The sequence below is a fragment of the Argiope bruennichi genome, chromosome 7, assembly GCF_947563725.1.
Source record: "Argiope bruennichi chromosome 7, qqArgBrue1.1, whole genome shotgun sequence".
Classification (NCBI taxonomy): Eukaryota; Metazoa; Arthropoda; class Arachnida; order Araneae; family Araneidae; genus Argiope; species Argiope bruennichi.
This window is the reverse complement of record NC_079157.1, coordinates 106,084,853-106,101,334: the sequence shown is the minus strand read 5'-3', so window position 1 is coordinate 106,101,334 and position 16,482 is coordinate 106,084,853. Positions and strand designations below refer to the sequence as shown.

At 32.8% G+C, this 16,482-nt stretch overlaps 1 protein-coding gene across 1 annotated transcript in view; it reads right to left on the bottom strand.

Annotated features, from left to right (window-relative positions):
• Positions 1–16,482, bottom strand: part of LOC129976348 (hemicentin-1-like) — a 262,427-nt gene that overhangs the window by 15,828 nt on the left and 230,117 nt on the right. Inside the window, exon 4 of the mRNA XM_056089874.1 lies at positions 8,442–8,732. Within this exon, the coding sequence (XP_055945849.1) occupies positions 8,442–8,732 (291 nt within the window). The remainder of the gene's footprint in view (positions 1–8,441; positions 8,733–16,482) is intronic.

Sequence of the window (16,482 nt, the reverse complement as noted above, 5' to 3'; positions counted from 1 at the left end):
CACTCGGAATAAAACGAAATTAAAAATAAAACATCTCGTCTATGTTTTCAAGCCTGCATATATTTTATATTTCTTTAGTTCATCAACTTTTACTGAAAATCTACTTAAGTAAAAATTCAGCAGCATATCTAAATAATGCAAGACGCATTTCAATATTTTTCAACCTTGAAAGAACTTCGATCAAAAGCTACGATAAAAACAAAACCTATCCCTAACCCATACTTCTAAACTTTATTCAAAAGCAGATACCCATCTTTGTTAAACTAAAACAAATGGAATCTCTGAACTTTCTTTCCAGTAAGTGGCGCCGTTTTTAAATACTAAATTTTCCAAGAGCAAATATATAAAAGAAGACGTTTTATCTCGAGCAGTCTAATTCGTCTAACGCTGCAAAGTGCTATCTCATCTTCGCTCGTTTTTCAACCGCCGACAGCTCATTAGTGTACAATTAACTCGCACACTGGGCGGACATAATTAAAGTGAAGAACTAACGACTTCGGCAGTGTCCTGTTGTGCTTTTTATGGGCTTATCTTTTATTGTTCTTGTAACCGAAAGCGGAGGAATTTGTTGTGCTAAAAGGGAATTTTTATGGCAGCGCCAGAGAGGGATACTGTATTCGTCAATAGTCGTGAGATGAAGATTGGAAAGGAAATGACGAAAAGTGAGTGTAGTAAAATCCCAAGTATAATATTCATTGTTACACTACCGCATGATTCTTGCATTTGGATGCATAGATTGGTAATACAGGGCGATTATAAAAAATTATCCCTATATATGAGGCCGTAACTATCATACCATTCACAGGAACAGAATAAAATTTTGGTTCAAGCGATTTTGAGGTATTCACCCAAGAATCATATGAAAAACTACAGTTAAGCTCTTACAGTTACGGTTGCAGAGACAAAATTTCAAAACTTTTAATTGACAACATCAACTTTTTTTCTTTGAATGTATTCTTCATAGTAAATAAATAAATAATAAATAAAAATAAATAATGTTGGAACGGGTAATTGCAGCACGAAAATCGCCAACGCTAGACAAATTAAGAACAACTGTGTTATCCCTAACTGAGACATGGAGTTCAACAGATTCCTTTCGGCATGGCACGTGCTTTGGTTCTACGTACCATCTGCCGCATGCAAAGTGTTATCGTAATTAAAGAAGGTAAAGTGCAAAATTTGTGAGACACACTAAAATGTTTTTTTTCTGTTGTTTCCCTGCTGTTATTCGTTATTTTCTTTTTTTTTCCTTAGTCTGTCTGACGCTGGTGATTTTCGTACTACAGGTATGGCTCCAATACTGTTTATTGTTCTTGCTATGCAGAACACATTCCAATAAAAACAGAATAGTTGGCGTTGCCATTTGAAAATTTTGAAATTTTGTCACTACAAATTCACTTCTATGAATATGTAGCTTTTCATATGGTTCTTGGAAGAATACCCAAAATATCTTGATCCAAACATTTCCTATGAGCAATATGATAATTACAGTCTCCTAATCGGAATAGTGTTTTTTGATAATCACCTTCTATATAAAACATTATATCTGTGATACCTTTGAGAGTACGAGGCTGTCCAGTTTGGAGTTATATTGGTAAAAACGGAAAATACAAAAAGGAAAGAATTAATAAAGACAAAAAATTATTGAAAGAATTATTGAATGCCTTTCGAATCTTAACTGCAGAGGCGGATTTAAGTATTTTCCCGATTCCGAATCGGACATATTTTGAAGTCTCTCTTTTAAGAAGATGGCCGCCGGCGTCCTGGCATAGGGGTAGCGCGTCTTCCCCGTGATCTGGGCGTCCCGGGTTCGAGTCCCGGTTTGGGCATGGTTGTTCTTCTGTTGTTCTATCTGTGAGATGTGTGAATGTGCCCTCCTGTAAAAAGGGGTTGTGCAAGCGAATGAGTGATGCGTGAGTGGCAAAGTCGTACTCTTGGCCCTAGTTGGCGCTGCTATAAAAAATAAGAGACGTTCCCCCTCAGGCTTAAATCGGTTGTCTTCGTAACAGTGGGCTTGTCAGTGGCAAGTGCCATAAGAAACAAACAAACAGAAGATGGCCAGTTTAGTTTCATATTTCGATGCATTTTTAATGTGTTAATGATTTGTTTCAGGTTAATATTATTTATTTTATTAACTTGCCGAATACTAGCTGCTTTTATTGATCTATAATGACTCCACACTATCGGGAATTGTTGAAGTAGATCTTTGGTTTTATAAATATTGTAATAATTAAGAGAACGTAATGAAATATATAAATATTGATCAATTATACTTGATAAAAGTTAATAGCATCCTATTATTTTATCATTCATTAAAATTTGTATCTTTTACAAATTTACTTATTAGACAATTAAGAAAATTACTTTTTAAACCGATATGTTAACGGCCTCTTCCCAATCTAGCGGCCCTAGGCAGTTGCCTAGTTTGCTTAGTTGGAAATTCGCCACTGATGCTATGTCTGATTTCTGCGGTTTGGACCATCTAATTTGACGACGCTTCATCACTATCTCTTAGCTGCAGTTGAAGAAGAAGGTGTGAATCATATGTGAGTCATGTGGTAGCCAACGTATTAAGTCTATAGCGTAGCAATGTACGAAAAGGTTCAAGAACTTAAGCAAAAGAATATTTAATACCAATTACGAGCATAGAATTCACGATAACTGTGTGTATTTTAAGAGAAATATTACAGTTAACTTGATGCAACTCTAGACGTCAGATTATATCTGTCTTCATTAGAACGTAATTTTATAAGTTTTCTTTTGCATGAAGTACATTTGAAGGATTGCATTGAAACCGCCTTTCATTTAAATAGTTAATTATTACGACGATAAGTTATTAGTTTTTATCAAAAGCCAATATTAAATTATTTCAATCATAGTTTCATTCATTAGGACGGGAAACGATTACTAAAATAAAAAAGAATACGATATAAAATTAGGAATTAATCTGATTAATGAATCCAATAATGTTAAATTAATTGGAGTCACTTGACTCTTGTTAACCCAAATCTTTAGCATTATTAATCAAAACTTCTTTTTGCGAAAGGATAAGTTGATTAATAGGGATATGGCAATAGAAAGTTCTCGAAACAAAAAGTGAAACTAATCACATGTAGAAAAGAATAATCAAGAAAAACAAAAGTTTGAGAACCGTTGCCAGCTTTTGTTAAAAAACTTTCCACTTCTGAATTATGTACGAGAATATGGTAAAATAAATAATGCAAAAGAAAAAAAAAGATTCCTAAAATTTTTTCTCCAAAAATATTTATATTTGTTTCCTTGATATATATTATTTAAATTAACACTCAAATGCTTATAACTAATGTTAATACCTACCGAATACCTACATAATTTCCATTCCATAATTAAAGAACGTTGCGATTCGCATGGAATTATAACACAGACAAAGAAATTCCTTATTCTTAAAATTGTCAATGGAAATTTATCTGTTGGTATGCTAGTTTCAAATATAAAAACAGCTTTTTTCTATTAGCTTATTTTTGAGATAAAGTATAGCTAATTCATGACGTATTATAAAGAATAACCGATTAACTATATTTAAAAAAATCTTCAGTATCCGTCCTTACAGAAAAAAGCTTGTAATGTATTTTTTCAATCAATTGAAACCAAAATGTAGCATAGAACTACAATTGTAATGACAAGATAATCATTTATTTAAATATAGTATTTTTGGATTATCCTGTTTACATGCGTAAAAGAAGACTGACAGACAGTAACCCATAGATGGAATTTGGTTCAAAACTTGCGGGATTATAGGAATAAATTTGGTAAAACAAATTCCGTCTCAAATTTTGATACTATCTACAATTTGATGCTGCAAAATATATCAAATATTATCGTTATAGCGATACATGTTTAGAAATTATTACGTTCTTTTGAACTGGTATTGGCAGACAAACTTCTTGCGAAAGCATTCATAAAAAATCTACGAACGAATACGAATACGAATCTACGTTACGACTACGAACCAAATTTCATATGCCTCAAAGAAAAGCATTTTTAACAAATCATGTTCACGGACAGACAATTCAAACTTAATTTCAAAAATGTGTTTTTTTTTCGAACTCACAGGTGCCTGGAACGTGGAGATGTATCAAACTTTTTACGATTATTGTACTATCGATTGGTATGTTTCGTGTACGAGATAAAAATAACAACAATTTATTATTTCATTAATTTTATCACAAGAAATTCTTAAAGGACGAAGGAAAAATTTGTTTTCCTTATAAAATAGAAGAAAATTAGATTAGTAAAAATATTAAGGAGAGTTAGACTATAATAATTAGATTACTGATTCTCAGTCACATAGATATCCATTCTTGAGCCGGAATTCCATTCTTAGAAGCTGTTATTTCGAGAGTGTACATTTTTCTTTGTTCTCCATCATTTTTCCATGGGATAGAGAGTGTTGAGTAGTTTATCTGAGAAAAATAAGCTATTTGATTGACATGGCAATTATTATCCGTTTGGCAATTTTTTTGCAATCCTCTAAGTAGGTACTGATTGTCAGCTCTAAGTCGTATCGAACTCGTCCGAGAATAAAATTATATGATATAGAATTAAAAAAAATAATGTTATCTTAATGGTTTACTTTCTTGTATACAAAGAGAAAGTATTGTACTATAAAAATTTGAATTTGAAGTGTCCGTGTTTCAGATTTCTCTGAATCTTGAAAATACATTTTTGGAATATTTCAGCTCGCCTGACTGTCAACATGATAATGCAAGAAGTGAAATCCGTATACAAATGAAATTTGTTATACGGATTTCACACCAAATTTTAATATTTCTATAAATTTTGAACGAAATCCATTAATAGGAAATTTGTCTATAAAGTTATTAAAATTTTAACCAAACTTCATTCATTTAAGTTGTTACTTTTCTGACTTATCGTGTTTTTGCGCATGCAAAAGAACAAACCAGTAGGGAGTTTAATTCTTGACGTATTTGGGGTACTTTTCCGTTAGCCGGCGTAAGCCAAAAATTGCCAAATAATGTAGATTTCCGTAAAATTTCTTACCCAAATACGAGTTTGGCTCGCAATCCGTTAGCCGGGCACAAGCGAAAAATCGCGAAATAATGTAGAATTCTGCCAAATTTCTTACGCCAATTACGCGTTTGGTTCGCAATTCGTTAGCCGGGCACAAACGAAAAATCGCCAAATAATGTAGAATTCCGCCAAATTTCTTACGCCAAATACGCGTTTGGTTCGCAATCCGTTAGCCAGCCGCAAGCAAAACCTCACCAAATAATGTAGAATTACGCCAAATTCGCATTTGGTTCACAATCAGCGACATTTACGCCCGGTTAACGGAAATGTAAAGTAATTGGTTCCGAATTTAGTACGGGCCTATATTTTAGATTCTTATTCTGTGAACCAAATTTATCCATCTAGTTCTTTACTTTTCCTAGTTATCATGCTAATTTACATTCAAACAACCAGATATATAGACTTCTTTAGAATGGATTTCGTTCAAAATTTGATAGAAATCTTCAAATTTGATGTAAAGGCCATTTATCAAATTCCATCTATTAAGCATAATTTATTTTAATTTATCGTATTAAAAGACTGAGAAACATAATTCCAGAATTTTTTTCGAACTGTGTCTCAAACTTTTAGATAATCTGCTATCAGCTGCTCGAATACAAGTGATTTCGGTAGCAGCAAAATTTAAAGAATAGAAAAGTAAAATTTAGTACACAAATTTAACCTCTAAAATACATATTCTTATAACATTTTGAACCAAATCTGTCAAAAAATTGGCCATTTATTGATAAATAATTTTCCATGCATGCAAATTCATTCACAAATAATTTTGAATAATTAAAAAATGCAATGATTTAAATAATTAATATTTGGCATATGTTCTTAAAAATTCTTTCATACATTGTATTTTAGATACATTCGATCAACGGAAAGATCCATTATTCTAAAAAGCTAAATAGAAAACACGCCATATTATGTAATTATACCAGAAAGCCGAGAGAAGAATATTATGTCTTCAATAAAGCTACTTTGTGAGAATTCGGATTTAAAAATGGCCAGCTATTTATACAAAAGATTCACTTTAATACCTTTTGATTTCTTAAGACATTAGGATTTGACAAATTACCACATCAAGTAAGCAATAAAAGAACTTGATATGGATGCAATAGAAGTTTATAAAACTAGGCTTAAAATTACTTTGTGCGTCATAAATTTTTACCGGGTTTGACAAGACTTAAAATATTGCCATTTTGAACTATGGTGCCATATTCCTTCGTCAGAATAAAATAACAAGTGAATCTGAAAAATTCTCTACGGATCTTCATTCCTTTACGAATATTCTTTTAAATTGGTACTTCGATATATTTTCTTATTTGAATCAAATTTTAAAAAAAAATATTCTGCATCTTCATAAGGATTTATGTTTTTCCCTGCATAAGAATGTAATTAAATGTTTAAATCTTTTTTTAAACAAGTATACTTATTATCTGACTTTAACACAGAAAAATGTTGAAACGCTAAACCTGAAAATGAAATATAAATATAAATACTCTGATGCTTAATGGATAAATCCAAATACTTCCTAGTTATTTATACAAACGAATATCTATTTATATGATAACATTTTCAACAAAATTGTATGGAACAATTGACATGCTATTTCTGCATAAAACAAACAAACAAAAAAAAATCGGTAATTAATAAATGAACAAAAATTACGAAATGGCAATATTTTAACGCTTTGACAAACAAGTTAAAATACTCTTACAATGAAACGAACTTCTATTTAAATGCAGAGCTATTGCAGCATTTTCCACCAAATTATATGGAATAATTGAGATGCTATTTCCGCATATTGCATGAAAATTAATCCGTGAATTAATAATTGAATCAAGATTGAAAAATGCTAATAATCTAATGTCTGATAAATAAGTCCAAATACTCATGCAAAGAAAACGAATTTCTATTTGCATGTAATGCTATAATAGCATTTTCTGCCACATTCTGCTGAATAATTGGGAGACTATTTTTTTCACACAATAAGGAAACGAATTTGTGATCAAAGATATTTCATAAATATTCATAAATATAATACAAAGATATATCATAAATCAAAACTATACTTCTTATTTCTTTTTATTTTAACAGAAAAGTTAAAGAAATATTATTAGCTATCGTTTTATTATTTAAAGTATTTATTAATTTTTTTAAAGAAAAATTTGCTTTACATGTATAAGGGTATTGTATGGCTCAGCCTGCGTACCAAGTGATGGAATGAAATTTTATCATTATTGACCAATCGAAAGGGAAAATCGACATGGTAATCCCAAAATTAAATCTTTTGTGACAATATCTCGTTTCGACGTTCGGTAATTAACGAAAAAAGGAATATATTTATTACTATGCAAGTTCAGTTCGAAGGTTTTAAGTACTCTTTAAGAAATGGCGAAGTATTCAGAGGCGAATCGTTCCCATTGATATGCAAAGTCACACACAAGTTATTTCTAAAGAAGTTGTTATGATAAGGGAACAACAAAGCAAAGCAAAGTCTGACTATCCGGCTTTTCTAGTGAATCTAGTCTGACTAGTCTTACTAGCGAAGACTAACTACTTTTTCTCTAATTCCGAGAAGACTGACTATAATTTTTTATATGAGGAATCATATTTTTCAAGGAGGATTAGCCTCACTACATAGAGCTGTCAAGTTTAAAAAATGAATAACTGCTAATAAAAAGGCAACATATTGCGAAACAGCAACGAATGGTGAGAGATTGTTTGAAAGGCATTCCTCCTGACAACAGCAGGTTGATATCGACAAGAGAACTAATGAATATTCTTAGAAAATGTGTTTCCAGACATATATTTCTTCACATCTCCGATGTAACATATTGTCCTATTTATTTCGTTACTGTAATATTCGCAATGATACCACCAGTGGCAGCATAATGTGTTTGACATTGCGTTTTCCTATGCAAAAATGACTTATTTATACATGTTTCATCTTCATTTAAAATTTGTCTTTGACTTACCCTTTTATAAAAAGTAGCAATCATCCAGTGAATGGGGTTATTATTATGATGAATCTTCGAATTATGGGAGCTAACTGAGAATTATAAATGGCAAGTCGAGAAAAAGATTTTGCTGTTTGTGTGCTCATATGAGAATTATTTTTGCCTTTCTTTATAACATTTTCGCCTTGATAGGCCCAGGAAAATAACATCTGTCGATAACGATCAGTGGCTTTGCACCAATCGGTAAGCTCAGGAAAACTAGTTAAAAATGAAATTTCACACCAAAAAAAATAACATAAAGTAGTTTGTATAACCTTGCTTCTACACACACAACGGGACATAAGCACAGGCCTGTGGAGAGAGTCTTCAAAGAGGGCAATATAGAGGTATTCGGAAACAAAGAAATAAATAGAAAGAACTCACATTGCACAGCCACAGTGACTTGGGCACCCAATCTCGGTCTCCCGTAGTAGTCCGTGACTTCGCAAAGATAGGTCCCGCTGTCCCTCCTCTGGACGTTCTGCAGACGGAGCTCCCGCCCCGCAAAGGTGCGCCCCTCCTTCCTCCAGGAGATGCCCTGGTCGCTGCAAGAGACATTTGCCTCGCACAGTAGATGCAAGGTGGAACCCTCACACGACAGCAGGTCATAAGTCGCTACAGGTCGCTTGCGACGAACGACTGGAATGCGAAGCACGCAGTCAGAAGGTGGAGGTCCTGTAAGAAGAGAGACGATGGGGTAAGAAAAAAAAATTGAGTTTTAAATATATGATCTGCATGATATAAGGAAATGAGTGACGTTGATAATTTAGAAAGCTTTGAAGTTCTTTCTATGTACTTTGGAGCATACGAATCCTTGAAAGATGTTACAATAACTAATCGGGTAGTTTAAGTGGTGGGCTATCATACAAAATTCTTTGTGAGAACCACTTTCATTCGTTATTCATTTCATTCTTTGTGATAGTTATATCATTTTATTCTTTGTGAACGTTATATCAATCATTTCATTCTTTGTGATCGTTATATCAATCATTTTATTCTTTGTGATCGTTATATCAATCATTTCATTCTTTGAGAACGTTATATCAATCATTTCATTCTTTGTGATCGTTATATCAATCATTTTATTCTTTGTGATCGTTATATCAATCATTTCATTCTTTGAGAACGTTATATCAATCATTTCATTCTTTGTGATCGTTATATCAATCATTTCATTTTTGTGAGCGTTATATCAATCATTTCATTCTTTGTGATCGTTATATCAATCATTTCATTTTTGTGATCGTTATATCAATCATTTCATTCTTTGTGATCATTATATAATTTTATTCTTTGTGATCGTTATATCAATCATTTCATTTTTGTGAGCGTTATATCAATCATTTCATTCTTTGTGATCGTTATATCAATCATTTCATTTTTGTGATCGTTATATCAATCATTTCATTCTTTGTGATCGTTATGGATAGCCACACTTTTAAGCTTATGCATACAGGCTGAATTTGAATTTTCAATTGAAGGTTTGGTCGGATGCATCTTATACTAACACTACTTTTCCTTATGTGGTTCTATGGCACTGTCAGGGCGTTTTTTTTTGGTGCTTAATTCGAATAAGAAACATTTTTTAAGCATATATATTTGAGATACGAATTGAATCAAAATTTGTGTTGTAGTCAGATTGTTATATAAATTTCAGTCACTGATCTTGCAGATGTATCTTTAATTGCCATAAAAAGTCACACACCTTTGCACATTTTCTCCTTTATTATTATTTCTGATTTGTAATTGAAATTGAGAAATTTATTGAATGTGCAATAGTTCTTTTAATTGGCAAATTTTATTTTGAAACTAAGTGGTTCAATTTAATAACATAGGTTGAAATTAACTATTTAGTTGTTTTATCAACTAATTAGCTGATAAAACAAGAAACGTTTTAATATAATTTCATATCAAATACATTGTGAAATTAACAGACATTCAAGATGTGTTACTATAATTGCCTTACATATGCTCCTCTCATTCATGAGAGGAAACTTTCATGAGACCAGTCTCATGGCATAGTGGCGCTAATAAAAATGTAAAAGTGTGGTTCATTCGTACACCGATACAAAACGAAAATCCTTATATTTTAATTTCCAACCATGGGAGAAAATCTCAAAATCAGATAGTTGATGAAACATCGGAAAATAAAATTAGCATTATTCATTTTTCTATCTTTGATAAACTCGTCAAAAAATAAACAATTAATATGCAGTAAAACTCAAAAGAATGAATAATTAACATATTCTCTCGTTTGCTGTATAGGCACAACGATCCCCATTGCCGTAAGAAAGCGAGGCGACTTTTCATTATTTATTCAGCTCATTATAAAAGCGAGAATCCGAAACAAACATTCGCAATTATAAGACTTCAATGTATATACTCTTTCGCAATAGCGAAGCACTTGTTCGAACAATTGCAGAAAGTCATCCAATCGGAGAGCAAGAAAAACGGAAATGTTATTAACTTTCAACGAGAAATCTCGTGTTCTTTCCTCTAAGAACATTAAATGGAAAGATACCCGCTAATATCTCTAATAAATCCAACCTAAAAACTTCCAAGTGGGGTTGGGAACTACCTCTTTAAAAATGGCTGGTGAATTTTGATCGTCTTTTTCGTGCAAGAAAAAAAAATTAAAGGAATAAATAAATATAAAAATAAAAAGTAATTACAGCCTGAAGTCTGCTAGCTAGGCAATTTGATGACTTACGGCGTCAACGCGTTATAAACACGAGGCATCTTAAAAACTTAGTTTTTTTATTACTTTCTTTTTCCCACCCCATCCCTCTACCTCGTACATCTTAAAGCATTTATTAATTTTGGAGAAAATGGTTGGATTCCAAAATGGCAAATTGCCTGCGTGAAGTTCTTCAGAAGCTCTTTTCACCACACAAGGCGGGCTTGTTTTTCATTTCACTTTTGGCTGTTTCTTCTGGTAAGTTTAATCAAAATAAAATCTACTTCTTCGTATTGGAGACTTTTACAAATGAAATTGCCCCAGAGTTGTCGTTATTGACAGTAGTTATTGCGTTTTTGGTTTGATGTTTCAGTGAAAAACATTTCTGAATTGAAAATGATGTTATGAAGCAAAAACTTCGTGACTGACTTTTTTTTATGCAATGTGAGTGATTGTGTTTATAATTAGATGTTCAAAAATACGTACCCATAGAAAAATGAAACCAGCGGGAATGGTTTACGTAAGACTTTCTTACATACTCTTTAATAAAGATGTTTTCCCAATGAACGCCCTATTGGCGTACAATAGTTACGAAATATTAATACTGGCCATATGGCATTGGCGTACAATAGTTACAAAATATTAATATTACACTTTTACTGAGTCTATCGTGCGATCCTTGGCTAGCCTTTTGGCTATAAATCTCTAGCATGCGGTCAAAAGTATCCGGGTTTTAGACGTTCTTCCCAACCGATTGAATTAAAATTAGGCATAAAGCTATACTGAAAGTTATAAAATCACGCACCCAATTTGATATATATAAGTCTTTACGTTTTTGAGCTTTACACTTTTAAACGTAAAGACGTTTATAAGTCTTTACGCTTTTACATGTGTTATTGCGACAGATGGTTGTTGGGTTTCGCTCAAAATTTGATAAGCGCCTATACTAAAGATGTTAATTCTGTGTACCGATTTTTTTTAATATAACTTTCTTCGTTTTGTAGTTATTGTGCTAAATTATATTCGAACATGTGGACAGACAGACTCCCTCATAACGGTATTTGCTTAAAATTTAACAGAAATCTTCAAATTTGATCTGAACACAGCACGTGAAATTAACAAGGAGATTCGTCAAAATCTAGAGTTTGAATTTGGTGTCGATTCTATACTGTTACGAAATTTCCGGGGGTTCGTTTGGATAGTGGGAGTTATATGGTGTGGAGAACGCTCAATCAGCAGTAGAAAATGAAACAACGACGTTTATTTACACGAAGACACACAGGACAGCACAAAGACGACAACTATATACAGCACAGAAGACGATTATCTTCAGCCGAGACGTGCAGCATACAACACCAGTTCGACTCCGTCGCTGCTCCGCTAGTCCCTGGAAGACCAGTTCTTCACCGTCGATTTCGACTACTCTTCACTCTGTTGCTTCCGACTACAACGCTCCGATCTGGTTCACGACTCCCCGGTAGCTACAGGCCGCTCCTTTTATAGGTCTCAGGAGGCGGGGCTAGAAGCCTCTCAACCAATCAGGAACGTTCGAGGCTTAACTCGGTTCCTACTGGACTGATCGGGAAAATTCTCGATGTTTCGGGTATATTTCATTTTGGCGCCAAAGTCGCCAAATTCGTCGCCAAGTCGCCAAATGGTCGCCAAGTTTGTCGCCAAGCTCTGGGACCTCCTATGGAACCCACTATGCTGGGAAGCCGAATCTCAGATTCGTAACAATACTTTCTCCATACTTCGTATGCGAGAAAGTAAAAATTAATAAAAAATAAAATATTGAATAGACAAGTTCATTTTTTCCCCTATTTTCATATTTAAATATGTTTATTCAATCTTTCTTATCTGTTTCTTACATGCTTTTTCGCACTTCGTTATTTCAACGATTCGGGAGGGGGTCATTTCACTGCTTTCTGAAATCTGGATTTTTTATTTTATAGAACATGTTTTAATGATTTTAATTCGCTAATGTAAATAGGTATTTGTGGATTATTAGAGATAGCAATGAGCAAAATAATCGTAGAATTTTGAAATACTACAAACTGTTAAACTCATGGATAAATTTCGGAATAAATCTTTTCAGAGTTTTCAAAACTACTAATTACAAAGAAATAAAGTTTCATAATAACTGAAAAACAATGAATTAAAAATCTAAAACGATATTTTATATTTTTCAAAAATTATGACTTTATAAAAAAATTCATCAAGACTTTTATCTGTAGCTTCTTTAACATTTCTATCTATAATAAGTGAAGACCTGAACTGCATTTTTTTCAACAATTTTTTTATAAAAACAAATAGAGGTATATCAAAAGACGACTACTATGAATTAACATAAGATTTGAAAGGATTATTAGAGATTTGCATTATTAAACCTTGTTAACATATAGCAAATACAGACATTAGACTTTCGCTTAATAGGAAAATTTTGTATCCTGCTTGACAGATAGTAAGCATTTCATTCAATCTAATCAACTAACTTTAACTAGAGCTGAGTATCAGCAGGTGACTGGCTGCTGCAAGGGAACATAAACAGAATAACAGACATTGACTGACTATCTTTTTATACAAATTATAGAAATCAGACCCTGATGGCATCAACTATTATCAAACAAAAGATATGCAGGTAGCTGCCTCTCTAGAAACCAAACTTTACATGTTCAGAGTAATTCTAAAGATAATGATCATCCGTAACGACAACTCCAAGAATGTAACCCAGTCACTCTATCCATTTGTATATCAAACATACTATTATACACTAGGAGCAACAATATATTGTTTCTCAAATTGAAGCAAGAACCAAAGGGATAGCAAGAATTCATAAAGACTGTTATTTCCCGATTAATATGGCTGCCAATATTCAGAGTAATTCTAAAGATAATGATCATCCGTAACGACAACTCCAAGAATGTAACCCAGTCACTCTATCCATTTGTATATCAAACATACTATTATACACTAGGAGCAACAATATATTGTTTCTCAAATTGAAGCAAGAACCAAAGGGATAGCAAGAATTCATAAAGACTGTTATTTCCCGATTAATATGGCTGCCAATATTCAGAGTAATTCTAAAGATAATGATCATCCGTAACGACAACTCCAAGAATGTAACCCAGTCACTCTATCCATTTGTATATCAAACATACTATTACACACTAGGAGTGACATTATATTGTTTCTCAAATTGAAGCAAGAACCAAAGGGATAGCAAGAATTCATAAAGACTGTTATTTCCCGATTAATATGGCTGCCAATATTCAGAGTAATTCTAAAGATAATGATCATCCGTAACGACAACTCCAAGAATGTAACCCAGTCACTCTATCCATTTATATATCAAACATACTATTATACACTAGGAGCAAGAATATATTGTTTCTCAAATTGAAGCAAGAACCAAAGGGATAGCAAGAATTCATAAAGACTGTTATTTCCCGATTAATATGGCTGCCAATATTCAGAGTAATTCTAAAGATAATGATCATCCGTAACGACAACTCCAAGAATGTAACCCAGTCACTCTATCCATTTATATATCAAACATACTATTATACACTAGGAGCAAGAATATATTGTTTCTCAAATTGAAGCAAGAACCAAAGGGATAGCAAGAATTCATAAAGACTGTTATTTCCCGATTAATATGGCTGCCAATATTCAGAGTAATTCTAAAGATAATGATCATCCGTAACGACAACTCCAAGAATGTAACCCAGTCACTCTATCCATTTGTATATCAAACATACTATTATACACTAGGAGCAACAATATATTGTTTCTCAAATTGAAGCAAGAACCAAAGGGATAGCAAGAATTCATAAAGACTGTTATTTCCCGATTAATATGGCTGCCAATATTCAGAGTAATTCTAAAGATAATGATCATCCGTAACGACAACTCCAAGAATGTAACCCAGTCACTCTATCCATTTGTATATCAAACATACTATTATACACTAGGAGCAACAATATATTGTTTCTCAAATTGAAGCAAGAACCAAAGGGATAGCAAGAATTCATAAAGACTGTTATTTCCCGATTAATATGGCTGCCAATATTCAGAGTAATTCTAAAGATAATGATCATCCGTAACGACAACTCCAAGAATGTAACCCAGTCACTCTATCCATTTGTATATCAAACATACTATTATACACTAGGAGTGACATTATATTGTTTCTCAAATTGAAGCAAGAACCAAAGGGATAGCAAGAATTCATAAAGACTGTTATTTCCCGATTAATATGGCTGCCAATATTCAGAGTAATTCTAAAGATAATGATCATCCGTAACGACAACTCCAAGAATGTAACCCAGTCACTCTATCCATTTGTATATCAAACATACTATTATACACTAGGAGCAACAATATATTGTTTCTCAAATTGAAGCAAGAACCAAAGGGATAGCAAGAATTCATAAAGACTGTTATTTCCCGATTAATATGGCTGCCAATATTCAGAGTAATTCTAAAGATAATGATCATCCGTAACGACAACTCCAAGAATGTAACCCAGTCACTCTATCCATTTGTATATCAAACATACTTTTATACACTAGGAGCAACAATATATTGTTTCTCAAATTGAAGCAAGAACCAAAGGGATAGCAAGAATTCATAAAGACTGTTATTTCCCGATTAATATGGCTGCCAATATTCAGAGTAATTCTAAAGATAATGATCATCCGTAACGACAACTCCAAGAATGTAACCCAGTCACTCTATCCATTTGTATATCAAACATACTATTATACACTAGGAGCAACAATATATTGTTTCTCAAATTGAAGCAAGAACCAAAGGGATAGCAAGAATTCATAAAGACTGTTATTTCCCGATTAATATGGCTGCCAATATTCAGAGTAATTCTAAAGATAATGATCATCCGTAACGACAACTCCAAGAATGTAACCCAGTCACTCTATCCATTTGTATATCAAACATACTATTATACACTAGGAGCAACAATATATTGTTTCTCAAATTGAAGCAAGAACCAAAGGGATAGCAAGAATTCATAAAGACTGTTATTTCCCGATTAATATGGCTGCCAATATTCAGAGTAATTCTAAAGATAATGATCATCCGTAACGACAACTCCAAGAATGTAACCCAGTCACTCTATCCATTTGTATATCAAACATACTATTATACACTAGGAGCAACAATATATTGTTTCTCAAATTGAAGCAAGAACCAAAGGGATAGCAAGAATTCATAAAGACTGTTATTTCCCGATTAATATGGCTGCCAATATTCAGAGTAATTCTAAAGATAATGATCATCCGTAACGACAACTCTAAGAATGTAACCCAGTCACTCTATCCATTTGTATATCAAACATACTATTATACACTAGGAGCAACAATATATTGTTTCTCAAATTGAAGCAAGAACCAAAGGGATAGCAAGAATTCATAAAGACTGTTATTTCCCGATTAATATGGCTGCCAATATTCAGAGTAATTCTAAAGATAATGATCATCCGTAACGACAACTCCAAGAATGTAACCCAGTCACTCTATCCATTTGTATATCAAACATACTATTATACACTAGGAGCAACAATATATTGTTTCTCAAATTGAAGCAAGAACCAAAGGGATAGCAAGAATTCATAAAGACTGTTATTTCCCGATTAATATGGCTGCCAATATGTCGAGTCCAAAGAATCCAGTCAAAATAATCAAAATGCTAAAAGAACTGTCACTGTTCCGTTCTGATTATATCAAC